This window comes from Capsella rubella, unplaced genomic scaffold (assembly GCF_000375325.1).
Source record: "Capsella rubella cultivar Monte Gargano unplaced genomic scaffold, Caprub1_0 scaffold_1, whole genome shotgun sequence".
Lineage (NCBI taxonomy): Eukaryota > Viridiplantae > Streptophyta > Magnoliopsida > Brassicales > Brassicaceae > Capsella > Capsella rubella.
The window spans coordinates 3,537,396-3,551,858 of record NW_006238923.1 but is presented as its reverse complement, the minus strand read 5'-3'; the positions used below and the strand labels follow the sequence as shown (position 1 = coordinate 3,551,858).

The following is a 14,463-nucleotide window of genomic DNA, read 5'->3' as shown; positions in this document are numbered from 1 at the left end:
TTTTAAATCTATGACCCGATAGTTTCGAAAGAGACCTGCTTTAGGGTTCATAAACAAAAAAATAATCAAATCACCTACCTGAAAACAAATAAAACATGTGGACTTAAAATTTTTGTTGAGCGCAAAGATTTGTTTTTTTGGGTCTTCTTCTATTACACGCATTTGAAAGTCTCAGCTCGGCGATTATGGCGTTTACTGGAATCATGACTTCCAATCCAACCTTTCTCGGGCTAAGGATCTCTAACACAAGTTTGCGTTCTGTGGTTTCATGTAATTCGATTTCATTCCCTTGTTTGTCATATGTGAATCTCAATCTCAATCTCAATCGGAGAAACCGTTTCTATGTTCGATCCACCTCAGCTCCAGGTTCGTATTTTGATTCACGAAATTGCTCTGCTTTATGTTTCGATGAGAATCCTTTTTATTTCATGGGTTGTTATTGCCATTCTAGTTTAAAAATCATCAATTTTTCCTCTGAAATTGGTAACTTTGATTGCTTATGTCTGAGGAGGATTCTAAAAAGCTGATAAATTTTGTGACATGGATATGTCTTCTGCTTTATTTTTGATTGGTTTGCTCACGAGAACTTAAAGAGGCTTGTTGAAATTCTCAGCTTCACCTGCAATGGAAGGACTGAAGCCGGCGATAGCTCTGTCAGATAATGCACTTAAGCATCTGAGTAAGATGAGATCAGAACGTGGGGAAGATTTGTGCTTGAGAATTGGTGTCAAGCAAGGAGGATGCTCTGGGATGTCTTATACGATGGACTTTGAGAACAGAGCAAACGCAAGACCAGATGATTCGACCATTGAATACGAAGGATTCACTATAGGTAACTATCCGGTAACTATGCAGGATTTATCCTTCCATTTTGATATAGTAAGGTCTAAGGGTAAGATCAGCAAGTTGGTTGATGAAATAGACTCTCTGTACTTTCGATATGAATGTCAGTTTCTGTGTGTGCATGCATCCATATAAAAAGAGTAGAGGTTGTTCGAGAACATGACTGAGATGTTGTCCTTGGCTAAAGTTGTAGATTCCTGCTGTCAAGTAGATGGTATAAAACTAGAGATCAATACTTGGCTGCCAATTTTTGATCTAGACTTCTAGTCTCTTGTTGTCTTCTGCAGTCAAGTGTTCCCACATCTGTAAAGTGAAAGCTCTATTTAAAAAGAAATTAATTGTTAACATTTTTTTTGCAGTTTGTGATCCGAAGAGCATGCTTTTCCTTTTTGGAATGCAGCTTGATTACAGCGATGCTTTAATTGGTGGAGGCTTCTCTTTCTCGAACCCTAACGCTACACAAACCTGTGGATGTGGGAAGTCCTTTGCTGCCGAGATGTGAACCAGTTTGACGTATTGCAGTATAAAAAAAAATATATAGTTATAGTTAATAGAACACTTTGTACTATGGTTGTAGAATGCCCAAACAGGATTTGTAAGTTTTTTTCATTTTGATGATCAAACAAAACTTTTTAATAGTATTCAAATTCTGATTACAAATTCAAAGAAAACCCAATGATCAAAATTTTCTGGTCACTGTTACAAAGAAACAATTGTTGACATGACCTCAACATTAGCCTCTTCTCTTTTTGTTGGATCTGGAGGAATGTTTATCATTGCCTCTCTTTTTGTTGGATTTATCAAAACCACTTGGCTTCTCTTTCTTGAAATCAGATTTGGTGGACTCAATACTTATAAGACCACTTGAAGAGAGCTTAGACTTTTGCAAAGCCTCAGCTTCTTGGTCCCCAATGGCAAATTGTTCAAGCAGCTCAGGATCCAACAATTCATCTATCTGTGCCCTCATTTGTTCCTTTAAACCCAAACATTTGAGAGTGAGAATGATGTTTCAACCTTACATGGCAACCAAAACAAAATGTGCTAATGCACGGAAACAGAAGTGATTACCTCAACTTCTTTTGCTCCTTCCCTGAGATCTTCATCTACTGATACATTGTGAGGTTCAAGCACTCTCTGCAACCAAAAGCCACCATGAATAATTTCAATCAGATATGCATGTATGTATTTTATTAATTTCTAACAATGAGAGAATATTATGATCGAGCAAAAGAATACGAAAGTATATTGTTAATATTCCATCTGAACTTACATCTTTCAATCGAGGTAAGGTGGCTTCGATCTCTTTTGTTGCGATTCCATTCAAATATTTGTATAACTTCTTTCCAACCTTCAATAGAAGAGAGTGTATTTGTCCCCTCTCTAACTGCATTTGTTTCTGTAAGTCAACGTATATATCCAATTTAGAACATTCAGGTGTGTCTACAAGTTTATCTCCACATATGTGGTAAAACATAAAGCAACGGTCCAGATCATTGAACGTTATTTAAGAGTAGATATATTATACCTCGATGCTCGAGAAATCCGACTCCTGCAAGCCCAAACACAGGAGTACAGATGCTTGAACATATGACAGCGAGACAGGGAGCTTCTCTTGAAAATAATGATGAGCTAGAGTTTTGCAGATGTCATAAACCTTTGAAAAGATAACAAAATGAAAAAAAAAAAAAATTACCAAATTAAACAAAAAGACAAGAGTATGAAGCTAGAACATGTGGTTGTTATTTGTCTGAATCTGTTAGCAAAATTTTATCACTGTGCAGTTATTTAAGCAGATACATATCCCAATTAAATATGTGACATTCAGAGAATTGATCTAACCAGATTGAAGTCAACAAGATTGGCAGTGTATGCTCTGAGTCTCTCCATATCATAAGGAGAAAGGACACCTGCGAGTTTCTTCAAAAATCCATCTTGTGAATTTCCCGAAGAATCAACCTCTGGGAAATTGATCTTAGGGTTCAGGACACTAGACAAAAGAGTGAAATGAGAATATTATCAACACGACAAAACGCACCAAGGAGGTATAATGTCCACCTAAAATAGTATTGCAGAAAAAGTCAAAAGTTGCATGGGAGAAGAAAGTGATTAGAGCTAACCTCATTGCAAGTTTATAATCCATCTTCTTGAATTTATCGCTCAGCAGTTTAGAGAACCTTATCCTGAAATCTGAACAGAATTAAAGAATTGGCCAAAACGTTAAACATGTTATACTTAGAAGATACAGAAACATTCGATTCCCAGTTAAAGAATCAATGAACCTTTATAGAAGGGAGCAAAGAAGCCCAGTTCATCCGACTCATCAACTTCGAATTCGTCGTTGCTTAATGCTAATGGTTTCAGAAGCATACATGTGTGCTCACCAGTCACAGAACTCTGATCCAACCAAATATAGAAATAGTGTTATGAACTACTATGCAATACAAGAATAAGCAATGCAGGAGAAGGAGGACAAAGAGATATCCTCAACTGGTATTTGACTGATGTAGAATGGAGCAAATTTATGTTTTCTCCAGAAACGGAAAAGGTCCAAAGTAAGCCCAAACGAAACACCGAGGTAGTGGAGTCTCTCAGGCTGCCGATCACGAAGAGGAACCAGCAAAGGTGGAAGATTGGCACGAGGCTTTATCTGTTCCTCAAGCAAAGAAACCTATGGGAAAACAATGGTAAGAACTGGAATGCATTATACAAAACCCCACAAGGATAGATTAAGAAAATCAAGAACCTTTTCAGCAGCCTCGGTAACTTTGACTGGTGAAGGCTCCACATCCAGTTCATCATCACCTTCTGATATTGAAGCTAGCTGACCCTCAAAGTATCTGCAAGTATCAATCAATTAAGCCTCGGCATGTATTACTCTATCAAGTCGTAACCATGCATTTACCTGGTCAAAAGTTCAACCGCAGCAGACCCATATCCCATCTACATATAATGTAATCAAGAATTTGTTAGTCTCTCAGAGAAACCTAAAAGATAATAAAAGTGAGCATAGTAAGAAAATTTACCTTCATAGCATTGGGGTGGACTGCTATGCGTACTATACGGGCACCAGAAAGCTTTGGAAAGACAACATCCCGGAACTGTTCACAGAACTTCCATGGTATTTGATCTCCATGTGGAGAATGACCTTCTCTTAAACTTTTTTCGGCAGATTTCCGAGATATCTGTCCTTCGAGACAGACCTGCAAAATTTTCAATTTCAATGATACTTGAGACCAGTTACATCCAGAATCACTTACAATGGAAACGCCAAGATATGAGATTCATGATTTTACACATAAAAAATAATGTTGCAAACAAACAATTAAAGTAAAGGGATAGCTTCTGCTTTTATTCTTCGTTCGTCTAACCGACTACTTTTCTCCGAACAAACAATTCTAAAGAGCAGAACAGAAAGTAAGAAATATATACCTGGACAACACACAAAATATCAGGGAGCTGGTTTTTGGTCTCATCAACAGGACCTGTGCCAAATAGAAATTAAAATAACACTCTAAATCTGATTATTATCTCTAGCTATGAAAAGGAGGAACAATTGCATACCGAGCAACACAAACAAATGATGAGCAGGAGCATCCGCCAGAAGTTGAAGATCATTAGGAGAATTCTTGTAGTGAGAAGAAACGCAAAGTGCCATCATTCGCTGTAGCAGGTCACTTAATGCCTTAGTAACAATATATAGGTAGCTAAAAGTACTTAGTTTGTAAATAAGCTATTCTTACCTGTAAAAACAGCTCACTGTCTCTGTGATAAGAAAATAAGGTGTCTCGGTTGACATAATAAAGATCACACTGACTTGGCAGAGGATGGCTACAAATCCAAGAAAAGAAAACTGTTTTTAGATCACTCGTTAGCAAGAAAGGGTAGAATTATTCTATTTATTTTGAGTGAAATCGCAATACCAAGCAGGATTTGGAAGACAATTAGTAACATCAAGGCATAGTAATCCATTAAGCCAGGATTCAATTGGATCTCCAGAAGCGTATCTAATAGACTCATTGAGTTCTATCTTCTTGAAAAGGCAACCTGAATCCAAAGAAACTTCAGACAATTAGGAATTTTCAACGATTCACTTCAACTACAGGGCCAAGGAAAAAAAGGATATCTAATACTACATTCTGAGATATGAATTAGCAGGCCCTGCACGCAAGAAACATTAAATCTAATGAATATGAAGACCCATCACAGCAGTAATCTAAAATCACAACAGATACTCAGCAGCATGAAGTTTCAGACTTTCAGTCAACCTTCGGAGGCCCTTCAGACCCGACTTAACAATAAATTTACGTTCTTGGAAAATTATCCACATAAATTCCTTAACCCTAGGCATTGAATGATAGTTTACTCAAAAAACATAAACATAAATTTAAAAAAATAGCAACACTTTTCTCTTCATAAGCCCCTACGCATAGGCATTGGGGTGAGTAGGCCTGGAAGGTGAAATTCTATGTTCTAAAAGATAATATTGGGATTTCTACAAAAAAACAAAAACAACAAAAATCTCATAATTGCCACATGCCAAAATAAAAACAAGATGTAGGAGTTACACACCAGAAAGAGAGCCTTCCACACCAGTAACAGGGGCTCGGCTTTGCTCTTCTAACTGTTGGAGGAGTTTCAGGGACAAAGATCTACCAGTACCTTCGTAGCTTTGGCAAAGAAAGGCAAAACAAACAAAATTCAGCAGCCTGACTGACCCAAATTATTACCACACCATGCATATAACTTTCAATATCGGGAATGTAATTTACTCCTGTTTCACATACCCACTGACAGTAGATGATAAGAAAACTAGGTATGGGCCAAGTAGAGACTTCACAACTGGCAAAGGAATAGCTGCCGCTTCATCAATAACCAACAGCTCCACTTGTGAGAGCTTCTCGTGTTCATGTGGTTGTATATACTGCATGAAAGAAAAGGGAAAATGAAGCCACTCAGTCATCGACACAAACTACGGCTTATTATAAATAAATAAATAAAACTAGGATTGAACAAACCTGGATAGTTTGCCTGTGCTGCTTGAAGATATTTATCCGTACGATTGCTTTATTAAAGTCAGGATTCACACTCCTCACAACATCATATTCAAGATGTTCCTTCAAAATATATGATTGAGTATTGTATTCAGGAAACCATATGGATATCTCGAATTAACATGCAAAACAAAGTAACTGTTTTTTCTTCCTCAAGATAGTGCGTATTTCAAATCTATGAATATACCAACACACCGGCAACAAAATGGAAGAAGCCCAACATGAAAAGTTTCTAGAAAAATGCCTCACACATGTGATGCGGAAGAAATTCGCATTACCTTATATTCAAGTGCTTCGAAACCTTTGCAAACAAACTCAAATAAAGTTTTCAAGTTATCTGGGCTTGGTGCTGTTACGTAAATATTAGAGTACCTAACAGCAAATAAGATAAAGTGTCAATAAGATAGCAAATATTATTGGAACATACAGGAATAAAAGTACAATAACTCAAACCTACCCAGCAGCAACAGCCCCAGCAACAGCTAGACCAAGTGCAGCAGATTTTCCACGCCCACGATTAGCAATCAGAGCAACTATACTGCGGAGGGTCTTATCCAATATTGCATCAAAAAATGTGACAACAGCTTTACCCTACAAAAGACAAAGCAAATATTCAATCCTGACCCAATGTGCAACATAACTTAATCCAATGTACACAGGTGACTAAACCACATACCTGATCCAATGTACAACACTTATTAATCAAAGGACCAACAGGAAAATCATCATTTAATGCATCTTTCAAACTCCTCAGGTCTCGTTCTGGCTCAGAAAGCCCTTCCGAATCCTTTTATTACAAAAACATGAAAATAATAAGGTAAGGATGCTAGCAAATTGGTGCAATTTGGAATTAAAAAATTCTCAAACCCCCATTATAAAGGGCGTGAATCTGTTACAAATTTACCTCCTTTGTTGGAACTCTTGTGATAGATCTGATATGAGACGAAAGCGGCAATATATTTATCTCATCATCCATGACAACACATGCTTTGCAAGACGCTAGTGATAACAGAAATCGCTCATTGAAACGTCCGGAACCTTCAGAGTGCGACTCAGTTCGAAATCTATCATGCACATCCTGATATGAACAGAACCAATCATGTAACTTGAAATAAGTAGTTAAGCAAGTAACGTAACTACCAAATTCAGAGTTCATACCATAACCATGGTGCAGAGACTAGTAAGTGAAGCAAGAGATTGTAATAGTAATACAACTAGTCCACCCCCTTCAACCGTCTCTATTGTTCGTGCTAGTAGATTTGGAGTTAGAGCTTCAAAATCCTGAATGTATCAAGAATAAAAATTATATATGAAAGAAGATAAAAGTATGAGTAAGTTGCAGAAAAAATATTATATCTGCCATCAATCAAGAGTACCTGTAAGATGCACATGCCGAAAGTATTCCCAAGAATTCTTTCAGAATCTTTGTACAAGCAATGTGTGACATCCCCCACATCAAGAAAAAGAGAGAAAGCGTCAAGTTTTTCAGGATCTAATTGTCCTCTTTCCTTCATCTTCTTCAACTGCTTTGATCGTTTCTTATTGTGGCTGCACACAAAACCAATTCCATTCTCAAAGCTTAGGACCAAGTTATCGACAAATATGCGTAAAATAGTTCACAAAGTCAGGTTCCATCATTCCCGACATGGAAAGACCAAAAGAAATTCACAGTAAAGAATGTGTTAACCTGTTAACTAGGTTTCAATTAAGCTCCTAATAACAAAGTTTTAGGTAAAAGCTTCAACTGTGGCAAATATCAAAAGACAAATTTGATAATCGAACCTGCTAATGTCGAGTCTGTTCTTGTAGCACCATAAAACACTTGTGTTAGACTTGACCACCGATTTTGACAAAATGTGATGAAGATTAACTATCTATTACATAACGAATTAGAAAAGCATTAGACTTGATCTCCGAGGAAAATGCAAAGTAGAAATTCTCTATAACAGCAAAAAGAATATATACCTGGTCACGAGCCTTGTCACCAACGATGACAAACATGGAACGGTGTCTGAGTTTGACACCGTTTTCAATCAGAGTCCTAATACGTTCGTCTACCTTCTTCCTCATCCTGGGACAAGTTTTTTCTGTCTCCTGACCTTAAAGCCCACATCAAAATTGAATCAGAAACAAGTTTTAGCTTATTGTAAAGCCAAAGTCATGGTTTTTCATTCCTGGGATTTAAGGCAGGACCTCGTTTGAAAATAATCATTGCTTTCTAATAGAAAATAAATACCAATTCGAATAAAGTTTCAAGCTTTCTGGAGAACCCAATGAAGCAAAGTCTCAAATTTTAGAAGAAACGGAGAAAATTCCAGCAAAAGAAACACAAAAGCGGCTTCGAATCCTTTACTTACTACTCCAACTGATTCCAATTCCTAGCTGTACAACTAACAATTCGAGGGTGTAACTGGTGGTAATGCGTGTTAATAGAGAACGAACCTGAAGGATGGTGAAAGAAGCGAGCAAGGAGGTGCAGAGCAGCTAGCTTGGTGTGTGTGTGTGCTTCGTGTTCTATTACCAAAGCAGAGAAGCGCGCCCTAAGTCAACCGTCGTCAGTCAAAACCTTAAAACCCTAGAAATCAATTACAGATAACCGACCGGTTTGGTTCTTTTTAACATTTTTCCGGTTTGTGGTTATCAAGCAGCTGGTTTTCTCCATTGCCATGTTTTAAAACCGAATAGGAAAGCAACCCAAAACAAAACAAAAATCAATAACGTGATCACCGGTGGATTGTAATGTTTAATATTGTAATAAAGTTATGAAAAGTTTAGGACAATTTACTATGATTTCTGTAAAGTAGTTATATATTATAAAGTAAATGATATATACCTGCACACGACGTGAAACGAATATTTACTATTTAGCAAATAATTATGCAAAACAAATAGCCAACTATACCATTAGATTAATAAGATTAAAATTATTTTTACTTGTCACTTAGTACACGTCTTCTTCTAATCACGTAGTTTCTGGAAGAAAATAATATCTCTGCTCAGTGCTCTACCAAATTATTTTTCTAGATCAACTGCTTCAATTAAAAATCAGTTTTTTAGTTTATAAAACTTACATCTAACGCTATAATGTTTTAAATTATTAGATCAAAGAAGCATTCAAACTAATTAAGTAACCGATAATTCTTGTCCTTTGTTTTACGTAGAAAATGATATATATTGTCCTTTTATAAGTACACACACAACACCAAGGAGTCTTCGAAAAGATTACACCCGATTTAATAATTAAAAATATAAGAATTAATATATATAATTAACTATTGCGTTATATTTATATAGTTTTCTTCTTGATGGTCAAATATAACGCTTCACAATGACCAATCAATAGTTTTTGTTAAATACTCTAAACTTGCTTTTAAGAAAGCAATAATGCCAATAATAATAATCAAAGTTATATATAATGGAACCATACATGACATTTTATTACTAAACTATAAAATCAAAATGGAATGAAAGAATTTAGGATGGGTGCGTGGTACAGATGGCGAAGTCTCGTTCAACAAGTATGTTTTAATCAATTTAGATCAACAAGCTAACCTTACCTGGCTTTGGATCTAACTTTGTCTCCCACAGGCCACAACATTATATAGATAACATTATCCTTAATTTTTTAAAACAAAATATATCATTTCAAAACTGATAATAGTGTTTTCGTTTTAATCAGTAGCTAGCTATCTTCGTTATGATTACATATGCCATGATAACATGTTGCATGTATGCCGTTAAGCATAAGAAAACTCTTATTACGTGGCAACTTTCATTAGTTTCATATATTATTTTAAAAAAAAAAAATATATATATATATATATATGAAAATTACGGTTTTCGATCGAAACTAAATCTAGACAAATGCTAATTAATTAATGTGACAATTAATACGCAACTGTGTTCTCAATTCTCTAACCTGATCAATCAAAATGATCATCATTCTCAGCACTGCATGTGGAGGATCATCCTAGTCCAGATCACTTCTTCCGCGGTTCCGCCAATGCCACTATCTAACATGGTTTAAGTTGGGGGAATAGCATGAATAGATTTATTTATTTTCCTAGAATTATTCGAGAATATAAAAGAAAACGAAAATATTATCGTAAATCTACAAATATGTAACTGCTGTTATTACGTACTATGTTATTTACTCATATATTTATATATATGCAAGCCACAAAGAGCGATCGATGATGCTTCAAAAAAACATATATTACCAAAATTAGGAAACATACGAATTGGACAATAAAGGAAAAACCTGTAAAAAGTAAAATAAAAGTAAATAATGAAATGGGATAAGCATCTAAAAACACACATAAGCAAAATGGAGTTCCGTTGGTGTCGGAAGTGACATGTGTATACACACAATTGAAGGGACCTCCAACATTGGATGTTGGATCTTTAAAGCTTATCATTCTAATCACGCTATTGATTAAATATATAACCTGCCGACTCCATTTATTTAAAAATTATAGTATGTATTTTAAAAAGTGGTGCAATTATGAATTGGTGCACATATTTATTCAGAGACTTAATGGGAAAATTTCGAATCAATCCTACACCAAATCTATTTGAAAGAATAAAATCTAAGTCATGAAATGTCACCACTAAAATTCATTTCTTCGGTTCTTTTAAGAGTTATTCAGAATTTCACATATTTCTCTGTCTTATATTGTCTCAAAAGAAATGAAGTTAAATAATCATAACTGTACTCGTCTTTTAGTTTGTTTTATACTATGTTTATATATTTCCAAATTATAGCTCTAGTCTCGCGATTCATCGGTTCGGAGTAGAAAGGTATATATATGATCAGAGATCCAAATTTTGGTAACTCTTGTTGTGGATTTGTTAATTCATCGGTCTCGATTCATCTTCCATAACATGCAACTTAGTTATTATCATGAATAATAGTTTAAGTGATTAAAATCCAAGCAAATATAAAAATAAGAAAAAGTAGTTTAAGTGATTGAATTAGAGTTTTGGAAACATTAAAAAAAAAGGACTCGATCGTATAAAGGTCGTTACCCTTTTTATGTTTCCTAATTTATTTCCAAACAAAAACGTTACGTTTTTATCAATCACATTCACAGGCATCTACTTGACTACTTGTAATGGATGGAAATATACGTTACGTTTTTATCTATCATTCACATGTATGCACTACTTGTAGATTGTAATGGAACACTATTTATAGGTACGGAGTGGAAGTATATGTAATATGTAATATGTAATATGTAATATGTAATATATATGTATAATGTATATACCCATATGGTAATAAACAAATGTACCAATAAAGAAGGACGTACGAATGGGACATATATAGACTAAGCAACAAGAAAGTGATAATGTTTCAACATGTTTCCTCCATCAATTAAGCAATGCGCCATTTATATATATAACACAGCACATAACGCTAAAACAAAAGAAAAACACAGCACACAATAATAATGATAAAACTATAGACACCATGTTAATTACTAATTACAGTAAAACCTCTATAAATTAATACTCGATAAATTAATAATCTTTATAAATTAATAAATTTCTCCGGACCAGTGTAATTTTAGACACATTTCGATAAAATAATAAGATAATAATTTTTTTGAAAATCCTTTGTAAATATATGGTCTCATCAATATTAAAAATTAATAATTAGGTAAAATTTTCAAAATATATGTATATATAGACACATTAGTTTTTGTTAGATTTTATTTCTAATATTTTACTATATGAAAAATAGCTAGCATTCTCTTTTAATACATAATAATTATTGTTTTATTTGTAATTGATTATATAAAATATTAATTACCATGATTAGATCTTATTTTTAAATATTGTTTTGAAAATATTTTCCAAATTAGAAATATCTCTCTATAAATTAATAATTATTAATTTATCGATAAATTAATACCTCTATAAATTAATAGATTTTTATGGTCCCAACATTATTAATTTATAGAGGTTTTACTGTAGTATATACGTACGGTTAACAAATTAAGGAACATGAAAATGTTTTTTTTTTTTTTAGTACTATATATTCTTTATTGTTATATTCCATAATATATATATATATATACTTGATCCGTTCTACTTAATTTGTGTTTTATTTTGGGATGACGATGAAGATCCTGGATTTTCTGGATAATTAATCTATCTATTTGAGTTTTTTTTTTTTTTTTGAATAATTCTACAACATCACTTTGGAATGAATTTTTAAAGAACATACATAAACCTAATTAATAAATAAACTCAAATTGGCTTCAAGAACACTATATATGTCTCGGTTTTTTTTTTTCGTTTTTTCTTCCCAATAAAATACACAACTAGTATATCTTAATCATATATCTCTATCTCTTTGTTATGCCGTATCTCCGGCGATACCTAGATGAAGATCCAGCGACTTAATGCTTCTCTTTGAACTAGAACGAGAAGTCAGATCTCTCTGGAACTGAATCATGTTCGGTCGTACACCGTACAGTTTACCCATCTCACCACTTTGTTCATTAAGGTCTTGACCCGCGTTCTTGTTGCCGAAGCTAATCTGCGATGACATCGGCGACCAGTCCTCGTTGTACACGCCCATCTGATTATTATTATCATTCACATGCATGGAGGAGAACGCACAATACGACTGCGTTTTGTATTTTCCGTGAAACGCCGTCGTTATTGGCTGGTGGTGGCTGGTGAGATAATAGCCGATGCTGGCTCGTCGAGCTTGGAGCTGAAGCCTCTTCTTCTTCAACCTCTCCTTCTTGTGAGCGTTTTGGTGACCTCCCAAGGCTTGGGAGTTTGCGAACTCTTTGCCACAGTATTGGCATTCGAGTCTTTTCATAACTGTTAACGACGTCGTGTTTGTTGACGAGCTCACGCTCTCCGCCGTCGTGATATCCGGCGAACGATTGCCGCTGATGAGCTCGAACCCGAATAGCTTTATCGTCTTGTCGGAGGAAGAGCCTGAGGAACTTTCACCTGCTCGAGACATTGTCGGAGACATAGACATATATATATGTGTCTGTATGTATGTTTTGTGTTTGTTGATGGGTTTAATTAGCTTAAGGAGGTGTGCAAATGATCGTCTTTATATAGCAAATATAGAGAGGCGGAGGATGCTTAGTTTAATAATTTGTATATAATGATGCATTGCATCTGTAATATAATATACATAAGGAGTTTTATATTGTTGGAAGGGTTTTTTATATTAGTCATGAACAGCATCGAGTATATAATATTTTAGGGTTTATAATAAAATTATTTGTTTGAATCTAAGGTGTAGTGACGAGAAATGTATCTTGGAAAATAAACATTGATAGGTACAATAAACATTACACTAACACGGAAGATGTTTATAGACATATGTGGATACCACGCGCATACATATACTATATGAGATAGGAACGGTATATAATAAACTAGGATTGAAAATTCTTTATACCATAGTATATATATATATATAAAGACTTAACTTGTCAACTTGTTTTTATCTTTGTCTTATATATACATTTGCTTAATTTTGATAAACTTGACTTTAAAATATTGTTGGAAAATACTTTCTGTTTAGTGCGTGAATAAAATAGTTAGATTGAGTTGAGATACGATAAATATAAAATATATATATGAAAAGGCATGCAGCGATCACACCACTTGTGACAATTAATACAAAAGTTATATTCTAAGCTATAAGAAAAGATTAAAGATGTTAATATCATATTGTTGATATTATACCGAAAGTCAAAGAAAGATAGGAAGTTAAATAAAGCCAATCAGTTTTGCCCTAAAAATTATATAATCAGCATCGAAGCTGAAGAATAGTATTTAACAATTCACTATATTTGAATGACGCATAAAATTTATAAGCGAATAAATGAAAATTTTTGTATCTAAATATTCACTCAAGAGCATATTGCAACAATATCAAACGAATCGTCGTTCGGTATTCTCCAAAAAGAAATCAAAATTAGTCTATAATTTTGCTTTGGATATTCTTTTAGTGATACTATTCATTATAATGTTTTACAAATTAATTTCCCATCGATTAAAGTTGCTCGCAAAGAGATCTGATGATGGAGCATGAAATTGAAGCTTTTATGTAATTTATCTCAATGTATTGTCTTCCCACCTAAACCAAATCTTATTTGTCTAATTACTGTGAGAGAGAGAAAAAGCCTATCTTGACCATGTTTAATGAATGCAAATGAAATTATTAAATAAAAAATGAGGGAGAATAAGTTAGTTGCCAAATGAAGGAATACAAGAAGTGGGCAATGATGCAAGCATCTATACTATTTAACATATAGTATATATATATATATATATATATATATATTTCATAAGTCTATTCTTCGAAACAAGATCTTGGGCAAATCTTCATAAAGCATGAGAAGACAATATTTTATACAGAAAGAGAAAATTGGTATTAAAAAAAGATTAATATTCTATTTTTCAGGTGAATCATTATCAAGTCATGAGATAATCTTATTCTAATACTGGAAAAAAAAAAAACAAGTCTAATGAAATGGCATTTGGTTTGGACAGTTGTTCCATTAAGACCCCACTGCTCTCTGTG

At 34.1% G+C, this 14,463-nt stretch overlaps 3 protein-coding genes across 4 annotated transcripts; 1 reads left to right on the top strand and 2 right to left on the bottom strand.

Annotated features, from left to right (window-relative positions):
* The first annotated feature begins 79 nt into the window (after positions 1–79).
* LOC17900853 (iron-sulfur assembly protein IscA, chloroplastic) lies at positions 80–1,484 on the top strand. Its single transcript, XM_006303123.2, has 3 exons — positions 80–366; positions 614–832; positions 1,203–1,484. The coding sequence occupies exons 1-3, from the start codon at positions 186–188 to the stop codon at positions 1,343–1,345; spliced, it is 543 nt and encodes a 180-aa protein (XP_006303185.1). The 5' UTR covers positions 80–185; the 3' UTR covers positions 1,346–1,484.
* LOC17900849 (RNA cytidine acetyltransferase 1) lies at positions 1,434–8,445 on the bottom strand. 2 transcript variants are annotated; one of them, XM_023789005.1, is made up of 27 exons: positions 8,337–8,445; positions 7,860–7,993; positions 7,677–7,768; positions 7,271–7,442; positions 7,053–7,175; positions 6,799–6,972; positions 6,571–6,681; positions 6,352–6,485; positions 6,173–6,266; positions 5,859–5,957; positions 5,628–5,764; positions 5,413–5,510; positions 4,764–4,887; positions 4,584–4,671; positions 4,405–4,504; positions 4,273–4,325; positions 3,867–4,043; positions 3,746–3,783; positions 3,587–3,680; positions 3,332–3,511; positions 3,123–3,237; positions 2,961–3,030; positions 2,683–2,830; positions 2,369–2,497; positions 2,114–2,239; positions 1,912–1,977; positions 1,434–1,816 (listed from the first exon to the last, which is right to left on the bottom strand). In XM_023789005.1, exons 2-27 carry the CDS (start codon positions 7,962–7,964, stop codon positions 1,577–1,579), a joined length of 3,087 nt encoding a protein of 1,028 aa, XP_023644773.1. In that variant the 5' UTR covers positions 7,965–7,993; positions 8,337–8,445; the 3' UTR covers positions 1,434–1,576. The 2 variants fall into 2 exon arrangements, with proteins under 2 accessions (XP_023644773.1, XP_006303798.1); XM_006303736.2 differs by having other exon boundaries at positions 7,860–7,988; positions 8,337–8,359.
* A 3,552-nt stretch (positions 8,446–11,997) lies between these two features.
* On the bottom strand, positions 11,998–12,999 carry LOC17899098 (zinc finger protein 5). The gene has a single exon (XM_006303732.2). The coding sequence runs from the start codon at positions 12,898–12,900 to the stop codon at positions 12,259–12,261; it is 642 nt and encodes a 213-aa protein (XP_006303794.1). The 5' UTR covers positions 12,901–12,999; the 3' UTR covers positions 11,998–12,258.
* Positions 13,000–14,463: the final 1,464 nt, after the last annotated feature.